At 47.1% G+C, this 21,066-nt stretch overlaps 1 protein-coding gene across 1 annotated transcript; it reads right to left on the bottom strand.

Moving 5' to 3' along the window:
• Nucleotides 1-1,365: 1,365 nt before the first annotated feature.
• Nucleotides 1,366-9,535, bottom strand: FAM117A (family with sequence similarity 117, member A; the record flags this gene model as incomplete). Its single annotated transcript, XM_010296069.1, is given in 11 exon segments — nucleotides 1,366-1,459; nucleotides 1,492-1,541; nucleotides 1,543-1,705; nucleotides 2,209-2,346; nucleotides 2,409-2,421; nucleotides 2,673-2,904; nucleotides 3,435-3,569; nucleotides 3,891-4,004; nucleotides 4,548-4,643; nucleotides 8,124-8,290; nucleotides 9,422-9,535. Coding segments are annotated over 11 exon segments (1,316 nt in total), but the record flags the coding sequence as incomplete, so codon positions are not given.
• Between the last annotated feature and the right edge of the window lie 11,531 nt (nucleotides 9,536-21,066).

Below are 21,066 nucleotides of genomic sequence, written 5' to 3'. Positions count from 1 at the left end.
ATTAAAATCACAAAGAAGTACTCTGGATGCCCAAAATATTTATTTTGTTTCATTTTAAAACTGGCAATACCAGCATCTGCAAAAAAAAAACACACCTCTAACACAAGACAAGAACTCCAAAGCTAACATTCCTCCTTTAAGCTTTGTAACACATACATAAAATACAAACTTCAAACAGCTGCAAAAATAGTGTCTTTGGAAGAAAATAGAGTTTCTACATCAGGTACAAGAAAATAGGCTTCTTCAATACAACCCAGAGCCTTTGCAACAGAACACAAAATCAAATACTTTTGTTGTCAAGAGGCTTTACAGTCAGTGTTCCCGTGTTATCGCTTCACCTTCTAAGGCATCATGTTGGGACAGCACAACTGGACGTGACAGTGCCTCAGGCTCCTGCCCAGCTGCGGCTGCAGCTCCGTGCACAGAGCCTAGCCCCCAGTGAGGCAGAGGGGTCCCCCCTCCACCCATCCCACCAGGGAGCCAGCCCCAGCCAGGCTGTCCAGGCTCACGGCTGGAAAGCAGCAGGTAGTTTCTCTACAGCAGCAACAACCCCCGCTCAAGCAGGGACCTTTGTGAACTGCGTTTTCACTTCCATCCCCTCTTCCTACAGCACAGCCAAGGCACCTGGAAGACCTTTGCCCACGCACAGGGAGACCAGACAGGCAGCTCATGTCTCAAACGCCTCCTTCACGCTCAGTCTGGCAAGCTTTCCACAGTACAGACCTGTGGAAGCCTCCTTTAGTCACCCACACCCTCCCCATTTAGCACAGCATTCTTAAAGCTCCAGGCTTGTTTTGAGGGATAAAGGTGTCCAGGGGAGGTATGGTCCAGGATCCACTGCTCTCAGCCCTCTCTGTGCTCAGAGAGGGATGAGCTGTCTTAATAGCACAGCTACACAATATTTGCTGCTCCAATACACCCAAGGGCAGCCGTTCTACGAGCCCCTTCTGCCCCCTTCCCAGGCTTTGGCAGCCCCAGGCAGCCGCAGGGGTGAGGGCTACTAGGAAGGCCCACCTGAATCCTCCCAGCTCAACCTCGTTCACAGAGGCACAGAGCACGGTTCACCTCTGCTCCCTGCAGCAGGGCCCAGCTGCTCTTCACCAGCAAAACAATCACACAGGAAACAAAGACAATTCAACACAGGAAAGTGCTTTGAACAGGGGAGGCTCGGAGAAACAAGCCTCTCCAGCAGCGAGGAGTCCCGCGGCACACTGTACTTCACAGTTTCTGTCATCCTCAGAGGAAGCCTGCTGTGGTTCTCCATCCCAGGGCTGCCTCTTGGCTGTCACGTCCCACCTTCAAGGCACTAGTCTCCACAGGCTGGCAGAGACACACTGCTGTTGCTGGCCAGCTTTCCCAAAGGCTTCACACCACGAGAGAGCTGTGGAAGACGACACTCTCCTCTGGCTGGCCACGCTTCCAGTGTTCGTAATTCAGTGAAGGAGACTTGGACACCTCGCTGAAGCTATCTACTGCGGCATCCTTCCGCACCCCAAGGAACGGGGTGGGGGCGGTGGGCTGGCAGGACGTAAACGTGCCCGTGCCAGGGCTGGAAGAAGCTGGAAAGCCCCTGAAGAGGAAACCCATGTTTGGGAAGAGAGGCTTCACCAGGCTGACGGGGCAAAAGGCGGAACCGGTGGGGTTGAAGTGCACTTTGTTCTTATCTGGGCAGGAAGGCTGAAAAGTCTGATTGGGGCTGGGGAAGCTGAAGGAGAGAGACAGAGTAGACACGATTAGGAACAGACACTCCCACAGTCACCGAGTAGCCACAGGAAAAACACCCGCAGTTGTGCACTCTTCGAAGAGCCTGACTAAAAGCCAAACTGCCTCTGGTGAGCTGGACCCATCTTTGGGTAGAGAGCCTGTTTTCTTTTGAAAGCACACTCATTTACAGGAGGAACTACCTCTTCTCCTCAAGAAGCCTCTGCAGGCTGAGGAAAAAAAGTCTACTGCCTGGGAAGGGCAAGGAATCACAAGATCCTTCCGATTGTGTCTGAGGATTAGCAATTCAGCTTTCAGCTGCTCTCACCAGGGCCTGAGCAGCCACATTTTTCTTGGGAGTGTCTTCCTAGAGGCTGCTCCCTGCTGTTACAACAGGGTAGAGGTGGCAACTGCAGCAACAGAAGCCTCAGCTGCCCCCACCCCAGCATCCTCCCACCAGACCAACCTCACACGAGTTCTCTTCTGCCAACAACTCCTCCTACTTACAAAGCTTCTTCAAAGGCCCGGACCTTCTCACATCCCTCAGGAGGTTCCCGTTTAAACATGTAGCTGTGGTTGGGTCGAGGAGAAGAAGCAAAGGCCAGGACTGGTGAAGGGCTGCCCTCCTCTAGCAAGGAAGAAAAGACAAATTTTGAGAAATTTTGAGAAGAATCCAACAGCACTCTAACTCAACGTTCTTTTAGACACCGGGGCTGCAGGCTACAATACCCCAAAGCCGCAGAATCCCAGTTCACATCTTCCATCTAGTACTGGAAACCACCCACCTGGAAGGTAATTGCTGGAGCTTTAAGAGTCCAGTTTAGCCAAACTGGCCAAGACCCTCTCTCCCATCTCAGCTGCAGCTTCCAAGCCAGCACACAGACAGGGAGAAGCCATTGCACCGAGGTTTGTGTAGCACTGGCCCCCTTTGTCTCTCCTGACCTCCCAGCCCCTCTGCTTTGTGCATTTACCTTTCTCCTTTGGATCTGGCTGCACCTCGTCCACTGCAGAGGAGGGCTCTTCCGCTGCCAGTCTCACCGGGGTGCGTGGAGAAAGGCGGAGAGGCACGGAAGGGGAAGGAGAAAGCGAGAGGCTGGAGGGGCTGCGCCAGCTGCCACTGCTGGGCTCCAGAGTCAGGGATGCATCTCCAGAGCCTCTCTGGGCAGGCGCTGGTGCCCTGTGGCCGTCTGGGACATCCAAAATCTAGGGAGGAAGCAAAGTCTTAGCAGAGCAAGAAAACTCTGTCACCAAAGAAGAGGTTTAACAGTTGCACCTACAGATAGCAGCTACTTGGGGTGCTGGATCCAGGTACGGGCAGAGCTTCCACTTCAGGGGTGAGGCAGCCCTCTGCAACCAGAAGGACACTGGTCCTTCCTTATCCTGTAATGCACTTCAGTTCATAAGCTGTTGGGGATCACCTCTCCCACATCCACACAGCAGTCTTGATGCACACTACCTTTAGCCAGCGTAGTGTCTTAAAGCTGTCAGTGAGGTATCATCTATCCCAGGATTACTAATGGCTGATCTCTCATAGCACCCACAAGTTTTAAGGAGGGAAGGCAGCAGGCACTTGACCCAATTTAGACAGTTACATGCCTAGAACAAACTAAAACTAGACATCCTAAAACAGAGGCCATCCCCACAGCCGAGAAACAGATACAGGTAGTGTCTTTAGAGGAAAGGATTTCCAGGACCACCAGAAGATTCAGGGCAATCTTGCGACCTTCACTTACCCGCAAAAGCTCTTCATCTCCCTGTTCCTTCACAAACACTTCCTCCAGTTCCTGGTTTAGCCCTTCCAGGCTCCTATGCAAGCAGGGGCTGAGCCTCAAAATGGGAGATGGAGAAAGGAAGCCTGAAGGAGAGTCCTGTAACAATCCAGAATCAAAGACGTTAGTTACGTCTGCACAACTCAGCAGTTAGGTCCTGTTTTCATAGCTCTCCAGGGCTCAGCCAAAGCCTTCCAGGAAGCTGATAGGAGAAGATTGACAGCAGAGTCATGTAAGCTCACTAACTGCAGATCAAAGCACAGGGACATGTTGAAGAGGTGAGAGAAGAGAAAAAAATTCTCCCTTCTCGGGCATGAGAGCAGAAGTCTGAGAACAGCTTGGACACCTGCCCAAAGGAGCTTGCTCTCCACCTCACTAGGACGTACAGTGACAGCAGAGCAGGGGGAGACATGAACGTACCCTGAGTGATCCAATGACAGCATGGTCCCCTTGAAGTGGGGAGCTCTTCTCCTTTTCTTTGCCACTTCTGCCATTTAGCTTTGTTCGCTGGAGCTGTTGCTTCAGTTTGGCAATCTAGCAAACAAAGTTTCAGCTACAGAACCAGACAAGCCAACACACCTCCACCAAAAAGGATCATGCCATGCCTCTCTCCTCCCCCTCTTCCAACCCATAAGAAAGTGCCAAAATACAGACGGTTTCAATCACACAAGCAGAAGCTCCGGCCACCTCTCAAAGAACGGACCAGAAGTACTTGCAAGGCCTCGTCACAAACTCCCCTGTTGCAACATGGCCAGTGCCCTTCCTCTAGTGGATCTGGGTTATCTTCTACCTCCAGAGCATTAGGAACCACGCCCCGCTGGGACCCACGTACGCCACAATGCCAACAAGCAAGGCACTGAGTTTCAGTGGAGCTACTTTACAATAGCTGCCTGCTAGAGGAAGCCAACAAGACCAGTCTTTAGTTGAATCGCAGAGTGTCAGAGATGAGAACAAAGGCCAAGGTCTCATCTTCAACAGCATCCTGTCCTCCCACTCCCCTCCCATGCAAGCAGGAGCCTCCTGTACATTAGCAGCTAACACAGATCTTGCTCAAGCATTGGGAGTGGTCTATTTTACCTCTCTGCGGTGATCTGTGCTACCCCAAGAAGCAGAACGCTTGTGAGCACTGGAGCTGGCTTTCCCCACTTCTGCGTCATGCCAGGACACTGGAGTCTGAAGTGATGAGAAACATGGCTGAGAATAATCACAACATTTACTGGTTTGAGACTGGTGGTAGAGTCCTAAGAATAAGTGATTAACTACTGCCTAATTCCTATATCCCCCCATTAACACAACTCAGTAATGTGCACTGAGATAGACAACTATTTCTATTTGCCAAAACAAAGTGATTTTGGCCATGCGCTTATTGGGAAACTGGATCTCTCAGACCTACATGGCGAGAGACCTGCCCAGAAGTCAGTGGCTTTTTCACCACAAGTACCTGGCGAGATAAAGCGCACCAAACCATTACTCCGGAGAAACAACCACAACTGCTCCCTGCGCTGCTTGCACAGGCTCCCGTCTGATGAACGGTGACGTAGGGTTTCAGGCGCTCATTGTATCATTACCAAAAGGAAAAGCCTCACCCAACTGTGAGAACATACAACTTGCTTCTGAGACCTCAGGCTCCCGTATCGGAGTTCAAAGGCGTAACCAAAACCAGAGTTTGGCCTGCAGACTGACTGCCGCTGCCGGAGCACTGGAAGAAAGCAGCTGCCTCTCCAGCTCATGTCCCTCCATCTGCAGGGCTGGCAGTTCTCAGCTGACTCTCTTCATGCAGAAAAACAGCCTCAGCACCACATTACACAGCTGTTTTCCAAGCAACAGCTACATTTTGCATATCAACTGAAATCAGAAAGGGCTGTTAATCCGATCAGCAAAGGGTGTGAACTTCCTTCCACTGAACTCAGCCCTCTCAGCGGAGACTCCAGGACCGGAACAGTCCCAAGGCACATCATTTTCAAGACCAGCCATCATTTTTTCCCAACATCACATTTCAGTGTCTCTCAAAACACTCACCCTTGTGTCAATGCTGCCTGCCATTTCTGGGAGAGGCTTTGGATGATACTTCCCTCCTCCATCCTCAGCGACAGGCTGCCAGAAGGTGCAAGGGCCTGAGAACAGTTCCTCTCCAAACAGCTTAAGTGACCTCCCCAGAGGCTACTGCAAGAACAGCAGCTGTTTTAAACAACTCTGTTGAGTCATGAGGATGACAGAAGCCTCTTCTCTCAAAACAGGTTTTATAATCTATTTAAACCAAAGGAACGAGGCAAGTTACCTAGAGAGGTACCAGGTTTCCCTTCTGTAAAGGGATACAGGTGATTTCTAGGCAGAAATCCAACCCTGACTTAACAGGCTCTGAATGAAACCAGTCCTTACACACACCACTATAAGCAGCACACCGCGTTCCCTACAGCTAAAACCATTTGCTGTCTGGGCCTCCATTTTGCAATGCCTGTAAGCAGCAGACATCACGGCACAGAAGTCGTCCCATTCGATTTACAGTGTTCAGTTGGATTTAAGAAGAGATCTGTTCAGCCTGACCCATTGCTCTGAGGTCCTGCTAAGCTCAGAGCAGTTGGTCACAGCCATCCCCATGCTACCCCGAACTGTGCCAGACAGAGCCAAGAACAGACCAACACGATAGGAAATCCTACGGCAAAGACCAATCGTGCAGTTTCAGCACATGGCATATCTGATCTCATTTCCTACCTCAAATATTCTCTCAAACAACTCAAACATCATTATTTGGCCGTTATCCCAAAACACTGTGTCACTTTGTATCCCAGTAGATCACGCACGTAAGAAAGCTAAGGAGAAGAGGTAATGGTTTAAGAGACAAGACCGCAGCTCTATCCCACATTACTGCAAGAAGCAAGCCTGTGGGAGGCTGAACTCCAGCTGCTAAGAACAGTCCTGCTTTGCAGGACATAACAGAAACTCTCCTCAAGCCACTGGAAGCCTCCTGAGCCCTGTCTGAAGTCATTTATTGCAGACTATTGCCATGATACTCAGAGCACTCTGGGCACTGCACCACTACTCACAAAAAAATAGGGCCTAAAAAGGAAAAAAAGATGCTGTTTGCAATAGGGAGGCTTGAAAATGAAGAGTGTGTACGCATCCCACCTCTTGCAGGCAGACTGTCAAGGCAGAAGGAAATTACAGAACCTTTTGTACTAACTGTGGCAAAACCGCTTCCTCAGAAAAAGGAGAGAAAAAAATGCTTTGCACAGCAAGATAAAGCCACAAGCTTCAATCATGTATAGTGCTGCCATCCTCACCCCCACACTGAGCACCTGCAGTTGTATCTCTCAATTAACCACCTTATGATAGCAAATCTACAGAGCTCTGCAAAACAGCTGATGAGTAGCTGAATAAGGAGGGAAGTAAACGTGTACTGGCTAGCAGAGAAAGTCCCAAGTTTGGTAACCATTAAGCCCGAAAACATGGAAGGTGCGGCAGAGTCCTAGAGGTTACAATGAGAACATTTTGTTAATACACAGGGCAGTCTAGGACTGAGGACTTTATTCCCAGCTTTCAACAGACAAATCATCTGACACGCAGAGGTTTGTGTGTGAAACAGTGGAGACCACTGCTCATTTCACAGGGGTGCTGCAAGGTAAAAATTAGCATTTGCAAGACACTTGCAGATAACTGATGAAAGACTGTGGCACACCTGGCCTATTCACTGCAGAGAGGAGCGATCAGCTCCATGCTCAGCAGAGTCTGAATTAACATAGCGGTATCTTCCATTCCAGGAAGAAGGAGGTGCCCCTCTCCTCCAAGCCTTTCCCCAAAAGGGCCACATGCAAGACAAACTAATTAGCCCCAAAACACTAGGACTGTGTTCCCACCATTGCTGATGAAGACAGAAAGGAAGAGTGTGCTTCCCTGACTCAAAAATAAAGTTAGACAAATTCTTTCCCTTCCTTTCCAGCATGCCCTCTGCCCTCAGCAGCGCTCTTGGGCACTAGAACTGAAACAAAAGCAGGCAAGAATACTTTGGAAAAAGACAATGGAAGTTGGAATCCAATTGAGAATTTCCTGCAAACAGCCCAGTAATAAATTGTTGAATAGCAAAGATCAAACAGCAAGTTAACAGAGATTGAATGTACTACATAAACGACTCGTTAAGCAAACAGCTGCTCTTATCCTTCTAAATTCTTTCACCTCTGCAGATAGGCAAGCACTATTTGCTGCCATACAGTAATATTTACAGGTTGCTAAGAGTTCCTCGAGGTCTGGAGCTTTTCCATTCTACAGTAGAGAGCTGCGCCGCTCATGAGCTCTTCTGTGGGAGCACCCTTGACTTCTCGCAGTGTGTGGCACAGAGCCCATGAGTGTTATATAAGGACTTGGCCCAAAACTGCAAGCCAGGGGGGAAAAAAAAAAAAGGTAGCATTGAGCCAGTACTGGAGAAGAAAGCCAGAGGCCATCTGCCTCCAAACAAGGCCAAGGAAATTCTAACTGCACCAAAGTGGAATCCATTGAAGCCGAGATGAAAAAGGGGAAAAAAGCCTTCCTAGAAAGCTGCAGCAGGACGGATGGAAATATAATGCCTTCCCTATTCACCCCCAGTTTACACAGCTCATTTCAGTTCTGTAATCCTCTCCTGGCCCAGAGACTTCAAGGGCAGTCTGCAGGTGTTTGTACCTGGGTAGCTTTGTCATTCATGCACGAAGCAGAAGCTCCTTCAGCATCCCGCGGCCACTGTCCCAACAGGTACGAGCCCACGATGGTGTCCAGCGAAGAGGTGCGCCGCACATGGGGCTGCCGGGGACGGCAGGTCTTCTCAACAGCAGCAGCACAGGGAACGCTAGCTAAACAAGGGGCAAAAAGAAAAGCAAATTACACTTCCACAGACAAGATTCAGCAACAGCTATCACAATTAACAAGCCCATACACATTGGGATCACAAGAAGGGAACCAGCACATGGAGCCTGGAGAAGTCCATTTACTTTTCAGAAACCAGAGTTTTGCTTCTAACGAATTCCCACTCTCACAACAGCAGCAGCTCTTCCTTGCCAAGGCCACGCGGCCACCCAGCCTCAGTGCAGGCAGATTTGTGGCTCCAAGTCAGCTATTGAAAGCAAGCAGCAACAGAAACACCACTTCAATAGAGTAGGCCAGCAAGGGCTGGCGGATTGACTGCTCGATATGCCCTCCTACTCATTCCTCCGCTCCACTGCAGAGCGCCGTTATTCACGCTTATCACCAAGATTGCTTCTCTAGAAGCAGAGATTTTATTACAGTCCTTAAGTGGCTGCTCAGAATCATTGATTAGACATTCCAGTTGAAGTCAATGGAGCTGCTACACAACCGAATGAAATACTTGACATGCTGAAGCCAGGACGCATGTCCACATTACTTCTGCATGAACACCATAGAAAAAAACCCCACCACTACACTGATTATAAGGCTGTATTTTTTACTAGATGGAGCATAATGCTGGAGTTGGAGAACCCATGCTCTTACCTATGGTAAGACCCAACAGCAAGAGGGAGCCTGTATACCTCAGTTTCCCCCAGGGAAGCATGCTCTTGCTCACTTCCAGTTTCAGAGAGGCAGAGGACATCTGCAGAGCTTTGGATCCTCCAGCAGGACTATGTGAGCACTTGGTGCATTAGTTGGTGTGTGTACTTGTTCAAAGACCAGAAAATAAGATGTACAACCTGTTCACTGTCATTACCCGTCGCTGGCAGGTCCCAAGCTCAAAGCCAGGAGCTCTGGGTCTGCTCAGCTTCTGTGAGACGGCCACATTGCCTGTTCAGATGTTACTTTCATAACAGTAGCTCGAAACATGATTAACAGAAAAGCTTTGTAAGTAAGACCAGTTTGTGTGTCAGCAACAATGCACACCAGCACAACCCCATCGCAAGCCAACAGCAGAGCGGATGGAGAGCCAAGTGTCTCTTGGCAGGCTACGGCAAGGGGAGACATACAGCACGCACTTTGCTGCACCTTCCCCGTCTCCTCCATCGCATCCTGGCCAGCTCCAAACGAGGAGCGACCAATGCGTGGCTCGTGGGCCAACAGCACGGCTGCCCTCTTCCGCAGCCTCGCAGCTGAAAAAAGGAGTTATCACCAAAACCAAAAAGGTAGCAAGAAAGAGGCAAGTTCAAGCCAGCAGGAAAGTTTGTTTGCATTTTGTTTTGATTAGACATGCAAATTACCATGCACATTAGAACCAGCCCTGTGGCCTCCTGGCAAGATATTAAGGCCATGCACAGCGCTCTGCTCCAGGTGGTTTGTGTACAGACATTCTCTCCTTCCTCCCCAAAATCAGGGCACGGCAGGCAGGTAGCAAGTTAACCATGCTAAAACCAGCATTGAAACTGTTAAGCACTATGTTTGCCATATACCTCCGTGTACAAAGGTGCTGCGGCACCCACTGCAGGCTCACTGCTGAGACTGTTCCAGGGACATGGCCTGTTAAATACATCTTTTTATCAGCTGAAATACCATTTGAGCAGTGGAATTCGAGTTCTAGGTGAGAAAAGGGGAGGAACAAAGAGCCACGTGGGAGGGCAAGCGAAGCATTAGTCCTTACATGACAGCCACACCTTGTAAGGTCCACACTGGATTAAAGGCTTATTGTGTTGGGTCCAGCTGGCATTTCAAGGCACACTCCCTGCTCCCAACAGTTAACAGTAAGACAACTACCACTAACTAATTTAGAAACTCGTTAGTATTTGCAGCTTCCTCTTCAGTGCCTCCTTGTCCCCACAGGCTATGGTACTTGCATCTCCCCTACGTACGACTTCATCTGTCTCTTCCTCTCATGCTGCTCTCCCCAACCAAGCTGCTGGCAGAACAGAATGCTACCGCAATAGGCAGTCCCTCTCCCCCAACTACTCTGACACCACATGTCCCCCACAGAGCTCTCTGAGAGCCCTCCCTTGGTAGAGCCATCGCATCTTCATACTCCAAACCTTCAACAGGGCAACACAATCAAAACCAGCCTGAAAGGACCTCGAGAAGACATGACCAAGAGCAGAGGCGATACGGCCTCCTACGGCGACAACTGCATCATGTATGATGGCTGACAAACATCTAAAGTCATGAATGTAAGAACAGCAAGAACTGCTGTTCCTCTTCATGAAGTACAACTCTGCTACCAAACAATTCTGCTTGTGTTTAAGCGGCGCCGAGAAGCCCGAAGAGCAGCGGGCAGCTGGGAGACACAGGCCAGGGTGCTGCTGGAAGCAGGGTCCCCTCCTTACAGTGCGAAGGGCTGCGTGCACCACGCAGCGTTTCGGGCACAAGGAGGAGGCTGCGAGAGGCGCCGAGGCAGGGTGGAGCGTCCTGTTTACAGCTCCGTGCTATTATCATCCCTCCGCACCGAGCCTGCACAGCTGCCACCTGGCCACGGGCTCTGGAGTTGGTCCAAGCCAGCTCCACAGCTGAGAAGTGTCAGGTTGTGGCACTTTTACTTTTCATGTGACAGTAAAGCTGCTACAGATAACAGAACCGCGCCGTATCTCCAGGAGCCATTTGGCTGCCTCCAATTGCTGCATGAGGCTTTTATGCAGCCACAAGTTAGAGACTGGTGCAATGCGTGCATTTAAAAGTAGAAAGTTTTCAGCGCTGGAGTTGTAGATTTGCAGTGTCCCTAGTCTTTCCCAACCTCACCGACATCGGTGAGCTCAGAGCTGCCTAAACAGTCTCTCTAGGCCAGCCAATCTCTGCATTTAAAAAGAGAAAATAAAAAGTCTTCAGTAAACTTCTAAAAATTTCCAGGGTCACTTTTCAATACGGAATACTTACAGCTGAATCAAAAAATTATGGCAAGCAAAAATAAAAGTTCCCATTACTACTTTCTTTACAGCTGTAAAATTTTCTTCCTTCCCTTTCCAGATTTCACCCTGGGGAAACTGACCCTTTAATATCAGAAGAATGTTTAGAAATTTAGGGACATGCTGTTCAGACCCTGACATTTTTGGAATACATCCCTGCAAAGGTCTATCTTAAAGTGATGAAGCATAAAATAACAGCCCATGTTTAAATATAATCAGCTTTCAAGTTAACCACGGAACGGGCTGTCTGAGGCTCCACCACGCAAGGAAGCTTTCCCTGCATTCTGTAATATCAAGGCATACATAATCATTTCGGATGCAGTTTTCAGTTTATTGGCTCAAGAAATGAGTGGTAAGCTTTCAGGAGAGAATTTGTCAGGGAGAGTTTAGCCGAGATGGAACCTAAGCCACACTGTCAATAACTAACTTATGCAAATATCTTCCACCACAGTGTAACAGAAATTACTGCTAATTATTTAAGTTCTGCATCAGTTGCCCCCACCTACACCTTTTAATGCTCTTTACAACACATCATCTTATTCAGATGAGGCTCCTGATTTGGGGGATGGGAGCAGGACGATAACATAAATGCCTCAGTTGAATTTCTCATGGGCCTGTCAAACCACAGCAAGACCTTGTGACACAGAAACATCTAAACATCTATTTTAGACAAAATATTCACACCAAACTGGGCTGCTGGATATGCATCAGTGTTCCCTATTGCACCCCAGCACCACTTCCTTGATCTTGAACATCCTCCTAGACCATCTATCTGGGAGATCTCTACATGAAACATGTTTTTGCACAACAGCTGCTCAGACACAGTTCAGGTGGCACAAGCAGAAGCTCGTACAGCAGAAAGGAAATAAGCCATCCTACCATGCCACAGCACTACAAGAGCATCTTACGGTCATCTTAAAGGACTGTACTGCTTAAGGAGTTACAGCTCTAACCAATCGTTTTGATGTAGAGCAGGTCTTGGCCATAGCATCACCCCGAGCTCACTGGCTCCTGTCTGACAGAGCAAAAGGTGAGGCTGGTACACAGCAAGAAATCCAGTGTCTTCCCTTCTTGTTTTAAAATGTAACTGGACAAGAGACATGCATGGGACTTCCAGAGGATGTTAAGAACAGTGGTCCACAAACCACATCAGGGCATCACACTTCATCTAACCTCAACTCTGCAAGATGGTACTTGATCAGAAAACATTATCTCCTCTGAGGACCAAAAACACTTTAATCAGGCATTTCCAGTGCAGCAAAAAGCAGCGGAAATGGTAGTGAAATAAAGATCAAATCTGAAGCTCCAACATTATAACCCATTTAAACCTCATTTCAATTTCTCTGCAGTTTCATCCTGGCGAATCAAGTTACCTGACAGGTTGTTGCCAAATAGGACAAAGAATTCTCAGCAAGCAAGCTTCAGAAGTATATCCTCAGTTGTTCCCACCCCCCCAGATGGAACAGGTAAAGGAAATTATGTGTCCCGACTGCTGCACTGAGGAAATGCAACAGCATCAGGTTTTTCTGAACAATCCCAATCTTTAACATAGCAAATACTAAAAATCTTTACAGGGAAGAATTGCCTTTCCCCAGCATTGTGCCTTTACTGCACTCTCTCTGCATTCAGCAGAAATGTGAAAATTTAAGAAACCATGCTTGCAACCATCACAGTCAGCCCAGGCACTTCCTTGTGGCACACCAAAGCGCTGCTATTGCATGCTGTTTCTGCAAAAGCGCTCCTGGAAAAAAACTTAATCTATCACACAATCTGAAAGCAATGCAAGATTATGCAAGCAATAAATGCTTTTGCTCTGGGAATCCCAGAAAGCCTAAAAGGAGATGAACAGGCAGTTTTACTTGTTCTTAATGAAATTTAAAATCCTGTGCTTAGTACACTACAGAAATCTGTGAACATGCTAGAAAACAGAAGCGTTTCACAGGAATTGACTGCATGGTCAGAGCCAACTACCAAGACAGGAACGAAGGCAAGATCAAGAGCTGGAGAGATGGTGGAATGATGGTTCACAAAGCAGGAGAGAAAAAGAATATCCTCTCCACAAAGACAACTACAGACAGGTCTTTAAGTGGAGGAGACAAGGGAAAGATCTCAAGCTTTAACCAGAAATGGAGTACGAAATCCAGAGAAGCCTGCCAGAACATGCAAGGTTAAGGTACCAAAGGATGAGTGAGGCTATAAATCCACACCATCTGAAGGGTCTCTACAAAAACCCCCACCAAAAAAAGACAAGGCAGGATGCAGAGAAGATTTCCAGTACAAGACAGGCAGCAGGCTCACTACAAGCAAACTTTGAAGACTGGACACACTGTCTGCATCTTCTAGGAAAAGGAAAAAAAAAATCTCACTTTATCCCAAAAGCAAGAAAGGAAGAGTTATATTCAGTAGTAATGCAGTGAGGAAGAAGAATGCAATAAGACAACCAGTTGCAATTGGTATGTATGGTTAGACAAAAAGAACAATTTGAATGTTAAGGGGCTTCAAAGAGGAGAATGAACCTGGAATTTACAGGCAGATTAAAAAGTAATGATATACACAACCCTCAGCTGCTCCTACAAAAAGAGTTAACATGTCCACAGCAGTAATTTCTGGCACCAAGTCTTTTCACCTCAAGTCTCTGCAAAGGAAGTGTTCTACCTCTCTCTCTCGCAGTATTTTAAAATTATAATCCCTTTGCCTTTAAAGAAGATTTACAACTGAAGGGAAATTCACACCCGTGCCAGGATGGGATTTCACAGCCCTTTGCTCATTTCAATAAACATCAATACAGAAATGCAAAACCCTCAGAGCACTGAAATCCACTGTACCTTCCGGTGAAGAGGCAGAAGCTGTGGTTAAACCACACTGCCCCTCATGATTCTTGCTCAAACTGTATGCACACAGCCCAAGACTCCCAAAAAAGTACCTGCTGTTCCCAAAGCCCAGCCCTCTAAGAAACCCCATAAGAACCTTCCTCTGCTTCAGCGCTTGACCAACATAGAAAGGAGCAATCCACCGATTGGGGAGGGGGGTGTGTGTGTGTGTGTGTGTGCTGAAAGCAAAAAAAAAAAGGGCAAAGAAGGTCCTACAAAGACACCTCCAGGTTGGGGAGCCAGATTCCCATCCAATACAACCCAGCAATGACTTGCCCTGCAGGCTTTGCTGAACCAGCCCCGAGGGCTTCACAACTGGCCCGGGAGCACAAGGGAAGAAATTCCAGGCTTTGTAACCACTCCCCTGGTTACAAGCTGCGTTAAGAGTACAGTTGGAGAGAGCTGCCCAAAGGACACAGCATCTGCAGATATCATTGAAAGAAATTAATAGAGGACACTAGCAGTTCAAGCTGTCTTCCCTGGGCTTTGGTTGGTTTGGGGTTTTTTTTTTTTTTTGGACACAGACATTGTTAAACAGCAACTCCCTCTAACACGGCTCAAGGCCTGAAACTGAAGCTGAACACCCAGTTGATGGAGGAAAAGAACTGAACTCTTCACCTTTAACTTAATTCTTTCAAAGTTTGTTTTTCAAATGATAAAACAATCTGAAGAATTTCAACATCTTTGGCTAAAGTGCACATTTCCTAAATCTAGCCTGATGCAAAGCACCACTTTGGTGGTATCTTCAACCAAGCCCATCTCTTACCCACTGATACAGGCTAGGAGTGCCTCTGGATTGACTTTACACTCTGAAATTTAAGTAAGAACTAGGGGAAAAAAAAAAAAAGATGGGCAGGCAGCCTCTCATGAACAATAACAGTGGTTTAGAAACAAGCAAAAACTTGTTCAACCATTAGATCTTCAGGACTTGTTCACTCTGATCCTGGAGAACACAGATGACTAAGGAGCTCCCAGGATCATCCATGTCACCCCTATCAAAGGAATGAAACCCAAGCAATGAAGATAGGAGCTGTGAGTTTGGGGTTTTTTTCCCTTTTTTATTAACCCTACTTAAATAAATTCCTGATAAGCATCTAGGAATCAAGATCACTGCAAAAGGCAAGGCTCTCACTCTTAAGATGAGAAACCTTTGATTCTCAAGCCCTTGGAAATCTTCCAGTACAGATAAAACAAAGTAAAACAAAAACAGAGTAAGGTATTTCTACAGTTACAAACAAGGTGGAAAACAAGGAAGAAGAAGGTTCTCTCATATATATCTTTACATACATATAACTACATAAATCACATCAACACTTTATGACAAGCCCTCCTCCTCCCATACTCACAGTCATCTTAATTGCCAGTTGCAGTTAAGCCATCCACCTGGAGGGCCCAACATGAAGCTACTGAAATAACTTTTCAGCAAGGGGAAAAAAAATAAGTCACAATATCTGATATACCTTCTGATTACCTTCCTAGTGCCTTTTCTAACTGGGAAGCAGGATACCAAAGCTAGTATTAGCTCGGTGTTACAACTAGCCTGAACAGTGTAAGCACAGCAGCATTATGCATACAGTTGTACACAGCAGCCTCAGGCTCAAGCATGCCAGGAACCGTAGAAACTCTGTAATTCCTGTTCCTGAATGCTTCCAGCCTGAAAGGATGGCACACAAACTATGAGAAACTGAGGCACAGGGAGGAGAAGCAGCTTGCCCAGAATCATGCAACAGGTTCCAGGCAAGCATGGAAACAATTATCTCCCGTTATTTTCAAAGAATGGGCTAACCACACAGCCTCCTTTGATATTTTCCTCATTTCCTGTACAGTCAACCCTGCATTATCAGGTGGTTTAGAATGGCAGCACCACAAGCTTAATTTTTAATGCAAAAAGGCCTGTTTAATATCAATTCCAAGAGGGAATATTTTTACAGGCTCAGCATTATTGGTCTTTCTTGGAGATCTTTCTTGTACAACTGCGAATCCCACTAAATCTGTATTGTCATCTTAAACTGCAGGCAAGTGAGGGAAGTGCCAAGATCAGCTCAGTGTAGTCAACACCACCATTTACGCAGTATTTCAACATCCAAGCTTTGCATAAAGAGAACTCATTGCACTCTGGTGCTCAACATTATTTCTCTCACAGGGTTAGGGCAAGTTCTTGTTTTTTCTTTTGCACCACGCAATCAGACAGTAAAACTTTTACCACACCTGGAACAGAACTGCTTCTTCTCTGTACACATAGGTGCCCAGGTTCCCTCAGTTCTCTACTCACCCAACAAACGTTGAAAACTTTGCTATGGTCCATGCAATTGTGTTAGATAAGCCCCAACTGAAAGAAAGATGCACAAGTAAATATCCATCCAGGGTAAATAATCCGAGAGCTTCCTAGTTCCTCTGGAGCATTCTGCTATAGAAGGGACAGATCAGACGGAGTCCCATCCCTTCCCCCTGCAAATTTGTTTTTTAATGTCATCTCCAGTACTTTAAAGCAGGGGAAAAACTTGTTTCACCCACAGAATGTCAACACAAGTCAAGATTAGTTATAGATGTGTCCTTTGTTTCCCCTTTCCCACACCCGTATCCAGAGGCTAACAAACTGGGAGCAGCAAGTTTAGATTGAAGGTATGATCTGTATCAGCTGAGGACTGCAATGCCATGAATGGGCTCCAATTACTGTGCGAGAAACTTGTTCTACATTAAACAAAGCCACCTGCAATGCTTTGCCTCCAAACCTAAGCCACGCATTGTATTCAGCTGTGTTTTGCACAAAGACTGATTTGATTCCATAGGACAGAGGCAGGATTCTTCCTGGCTAGTGCAACAGCAGAACATCTTCAGCATTTTCCCATCCCTCAACCAGTCCCTACGTAACTCTTTTTCCCCATTACAGCTCCCTACCTGTGCTTAACCCTTTAATTCTATCAGCCTGCTTACCCACAGCAAAACCCTAAAGCCAAAGGCAGAATTACTTTATAGTGGTGAATCCCAAAATTTGGAAATGCAAAGGTTGTTGAAGCAGCTGTTTGCACAGTGCAGCAGCATAATTTTCCCAGGACAGTCCTCTGCATCCTTGCTAGAGGGTTTTTGTTTCTCTTTTGAAGAGTTAATACCAACCAAGCTGCGACTTCTACTGAGATACCCCTTCTCTAAGATGGACTTTTGCACTTTCAAGTTGGGTACAAGATATAAACATTACGAATCTGTGTCCCTTGTTCATTTGCTGAAGCACCCCCTGAAAAACTACAGGTGTTAAACAGCATAAGAGAAAACTCAAAAGCAGACACCACAAACATCTGGACCACTATTTTGGTAATGACAGCCTTTTTACCCATCCCTCAAGACACAAAGCCCCATCACATAGCAACTGCTAAAGCAAACACAGTAAGGCCTGAAGCACTTAAGATATTCAACTAGTAAGATTGAGGGGGGAGGAGACCCCCCCACACTCATTACCTGATGCCTGCAGCAGAAGAAAGAAGTAGAGAACGATGTTGTTAACAGCTCTGCTGTACCTCTACCATGTAGGCAGCAATCCCACAGCACTTCCAAGGTGTAAACAGACATTTCTATTCCTAAAGAAACATTTTCATTTTGCTAAACATACACTCAGACAGTATTGCCTATGAATAGTGTCCCACTCGCCTGCCACTGTAATATACACCAGGCATGGGTTTAATTCAGATACCAAATAAAGATATTTGGCAGTCTGCTCAGTCTCTCTAGCAGGATCCACACAGCAAAAACAACTGAACATCTCAAAAACAGGCAAGTCCAGCAGGCAAGCAACAAAATCCCATCTAGATGAGTCAGCTCAGCCAACAGTAACTTCCTGAAAAGCTAAAAGGCACCACATAATTCTGGGGTTGCAGGGGTGGTGCTGGGAAAACTGGTGAATTTATCTGAGTTCTGGTGAAAAGAGACTATCAATAAAGTTTTATCGTTGTTTCACGGAAGGTTAATGTGAAATACGTGAAGTGCACGACACAGCTCTTGGGAAGGCCATTTATGAAACCCCCAAATCAACCATATAGGTATACAGGTGAAGACTTGCGTCTCTGCACCTCACCGTTGTTCCTCTCTATGCCCCACTGTCACTGATAAACAGGTCATGTTTGGAAGGCAGACAGGCAGTTACCCTGTCTCCTCCCAAGAAATCTACTCCAACAGTATTCAGAAAAGCAGTTGGTAGGTAACTCCTGGTGCAGGTACTCATCCCATCTTATCCTCTACACATTTAATAAGGAGTGCACTGAAGGAATCTGCTTAACTAGTAGCACATGGCATGACTCTGCTTTTCTACCACATTCCATCTTCTCCCTCTCTATGCATGAGCCAGTTCAGATAATCAAGACTACTTACCCACTCATGTTCACAAGATGTTCACCAATAGGTCTGCAAATTAAAATTCAAGTTGCAATTTAAATAATCTTACTTTTTCTAGTGTCACACTGGGAAAAAAAACAACTGAGGCATAAAGATTTCTCAGTGCCTTGCTTGAGCAAATCAGGTTTCAGACCTGCAATGGTCTGAATGAGGCCTGGAGCTAAGACACCCAAGCAGCAGATTCACAAGTGCAAAGGCATTGGGTGTCGGAGAGGCTGAAGTCTGGATGTAAGCATGGAAACTCTCCGACTAGCATGTGCTTCCGTGTCGGCTTTGGAGGAAACAACAGGCCACAAACAGCACGAGCATTGCTGTTAACCTATTTAAACTTCAAAGTCTCCACAAAGCTCATCCCACCACAGTGAACGTGCAACCTTGCCAGTGTTACCGTACCTGCAGAGCTCTGACAACCCCAGCAGCTGCCTCCGAGCCACCTAATCTGACATAAATGGATGCAACAGGGATGGGTCTGGCCTGCATTTGAAGAGGATCAAACACTAACACATTACCTGCTCCACCACCAAAAGCCACATCACAGAAGAGATAAGGAAGTTTTAAAAAAAACAAACATTGACCCCAAGGACACACATCATATTCATCACTAGAAGACATGACACCTTGGATTTCTAACCCGCAATTCAACTCCTTTTAAAATATTCTTAGACCACCCTCCCGGCATCCCCCAGCTCTAGCTCTTCCTTTTAACAGAAGCCCTTTGAGAGACTCAGCAGCTGCTCCTCATCTCAATGGGATCCTCTATTATCAGAGCAGCTGCAGGATCAGACCCCAGATCACCCCGCACCTTTTCTTCTAAAACCCCCAAGCCAGAACCGCACAGATCCCCTCCAGCCAGCCACCACGCAGCTCAACAGTGATTCAGAAAGTCAGCAGAGTCAAACGAGGAAAGATGTGATAAAGGAATGGATTTCCATGCTGAGCTCCCAAAAGGTAGGAGCAAGAGTTAGGTTAAGATTATGAATCACCAGGACACCAGTTTTCGGTTAAACCCTGCCAGTTTACTGCTATAGCTCCCACACATGCAGGGAGCAAATTGAAGCTTACGAAGAGCGATGAGGCAGAGAGCAATGGAAATTTAAAAGCACTTCCAGAACTGCAGATGAAATGACTATGATCAAGAGGGGGGAAAAAAAATAAAATCAAGCTCCTAGAGCCTGAACAGTGAGGCACAGAGCCAGGAAGAAATGAAGACCAGCAATTCTGGTTCATGTCAATGGAGCTCCAGCCGTTTTACCCTCAGAAAGCTGCATGGTATTCACCACGCTTTGGAGTAGGTACAGTACAGAGCTCTAACACAACCAAGAGATCACAGGCAGCCTGGCACTCCTTTCTTTGAGATTTGCTTTATTTTCTTTGTAACATCTGAAGCTACTGAGTAATTGCCCGATTAACAGCAACTTCACCTCAATTTCAGTATACTGCTGAGAGAGAAGGAGACACTAGCCCTCAAAAGAATTTATTTCATTAACTTGTTTCAAGTGTAAATTGAGCAAAAAGCTTTTTAATAGCTTCTCTGATCAATACCAACCCTGCCAGTGGCAGGAACGACTGTAAGACTCAAATAGTAAAATGCACAACAGTTCAGGAAGGGCCATTAATTCTCCTTGTAGGATGGGCTGCAGCACTGTCCTCTGCAAAGCAGGTTAAGTAGCCACTGCCTTACACAAGAGACCAGCACTCCGAATGGATGCCACCAAGATCAGCTGGCCCAAAGCTTACCAAATACTTGTGTTCCAGAAGTCTGCTTAATCTTACATTTAACCCAAAAAGCATTTCATTGCTATTTTAATGCTTCTTGAGATAATCGACTGCCAAGCAAGAACCCAATATCCAAAAAGCAGTGCCACAAACAGCCAAAAGTAATACGTGTATCCAGAAAAGCCAAAGACTGTTATTAGGTCACCAAAAAGTTGTATTTAAATAAGCATTCCTGAAATAGTCAGAAAAATCTATGCAACGCAATTAGGGACAAATTGCCATTAGTGCAAATCAAATTATTGCTTATCAAACCAGTACAGCTGCATAAAACACAGGGCTCAGGTTTTTTGTAAAACCACCTTCAAGCTGGTAACTCCTCGTCACAGGAGGCCGCAAGCAGCGACACGTCCCGCTGGCAAGGAGGCCAGCACAGAAGGCAGCTCTGGTGGCCCCACGGAGCCGAGCAAAGCTCACACCTCGTGTGTGTGACCACAGCCCACAGGCGGCATTTGAAAGATCTCGGCTGTTGCGGAGCCACGTCCCGCGGTCTGACGTTTTCCTTTGCTCGTTGTCTTTGCGGTGTGTGTGTCCCCTGCCCCCCGGCTTCGTTTTCCCCTCTCCTCTGCCCTCGTTCCCTTTCTCTTTCGCTTCCACCCACACAGCACCCATCAGCAGCCTCCCGAGCACACGGCAGTTTTCGCTAATACCGGCACTGGCCCCGGGCGGGACGCGGGGGAGTCGGCGCGCACAGCACCGGGAACCCCGTTGCAGGGGCCGAGCACGGCTCCGCCTGGGACGCATCTCAGCTGCTGCAGCCCGGGGCGAAGAGGC

The sequence above is a fragment of the Phaethon lepturus genome, unplaced genomic scaffold (genome assembly GCF_000687285.1).
Source record: "Phaethon lepturus isolate BGI_N335 unplaced genomic scaffold, ASM68728v1 scaffold48071, whole genome shotgun sequence".
In the NCBI taxonomy this organism is placed as follows: domain Eukaryota; kingdom Metazoa; phylum Chordata; class Aves; order Phaethontiformes; family Phaethontidae; genus Phaethon; species Phaethon lepturus.
This window is presented reverse-complemented; position numbering and strand designations above follow the sequence as displayed.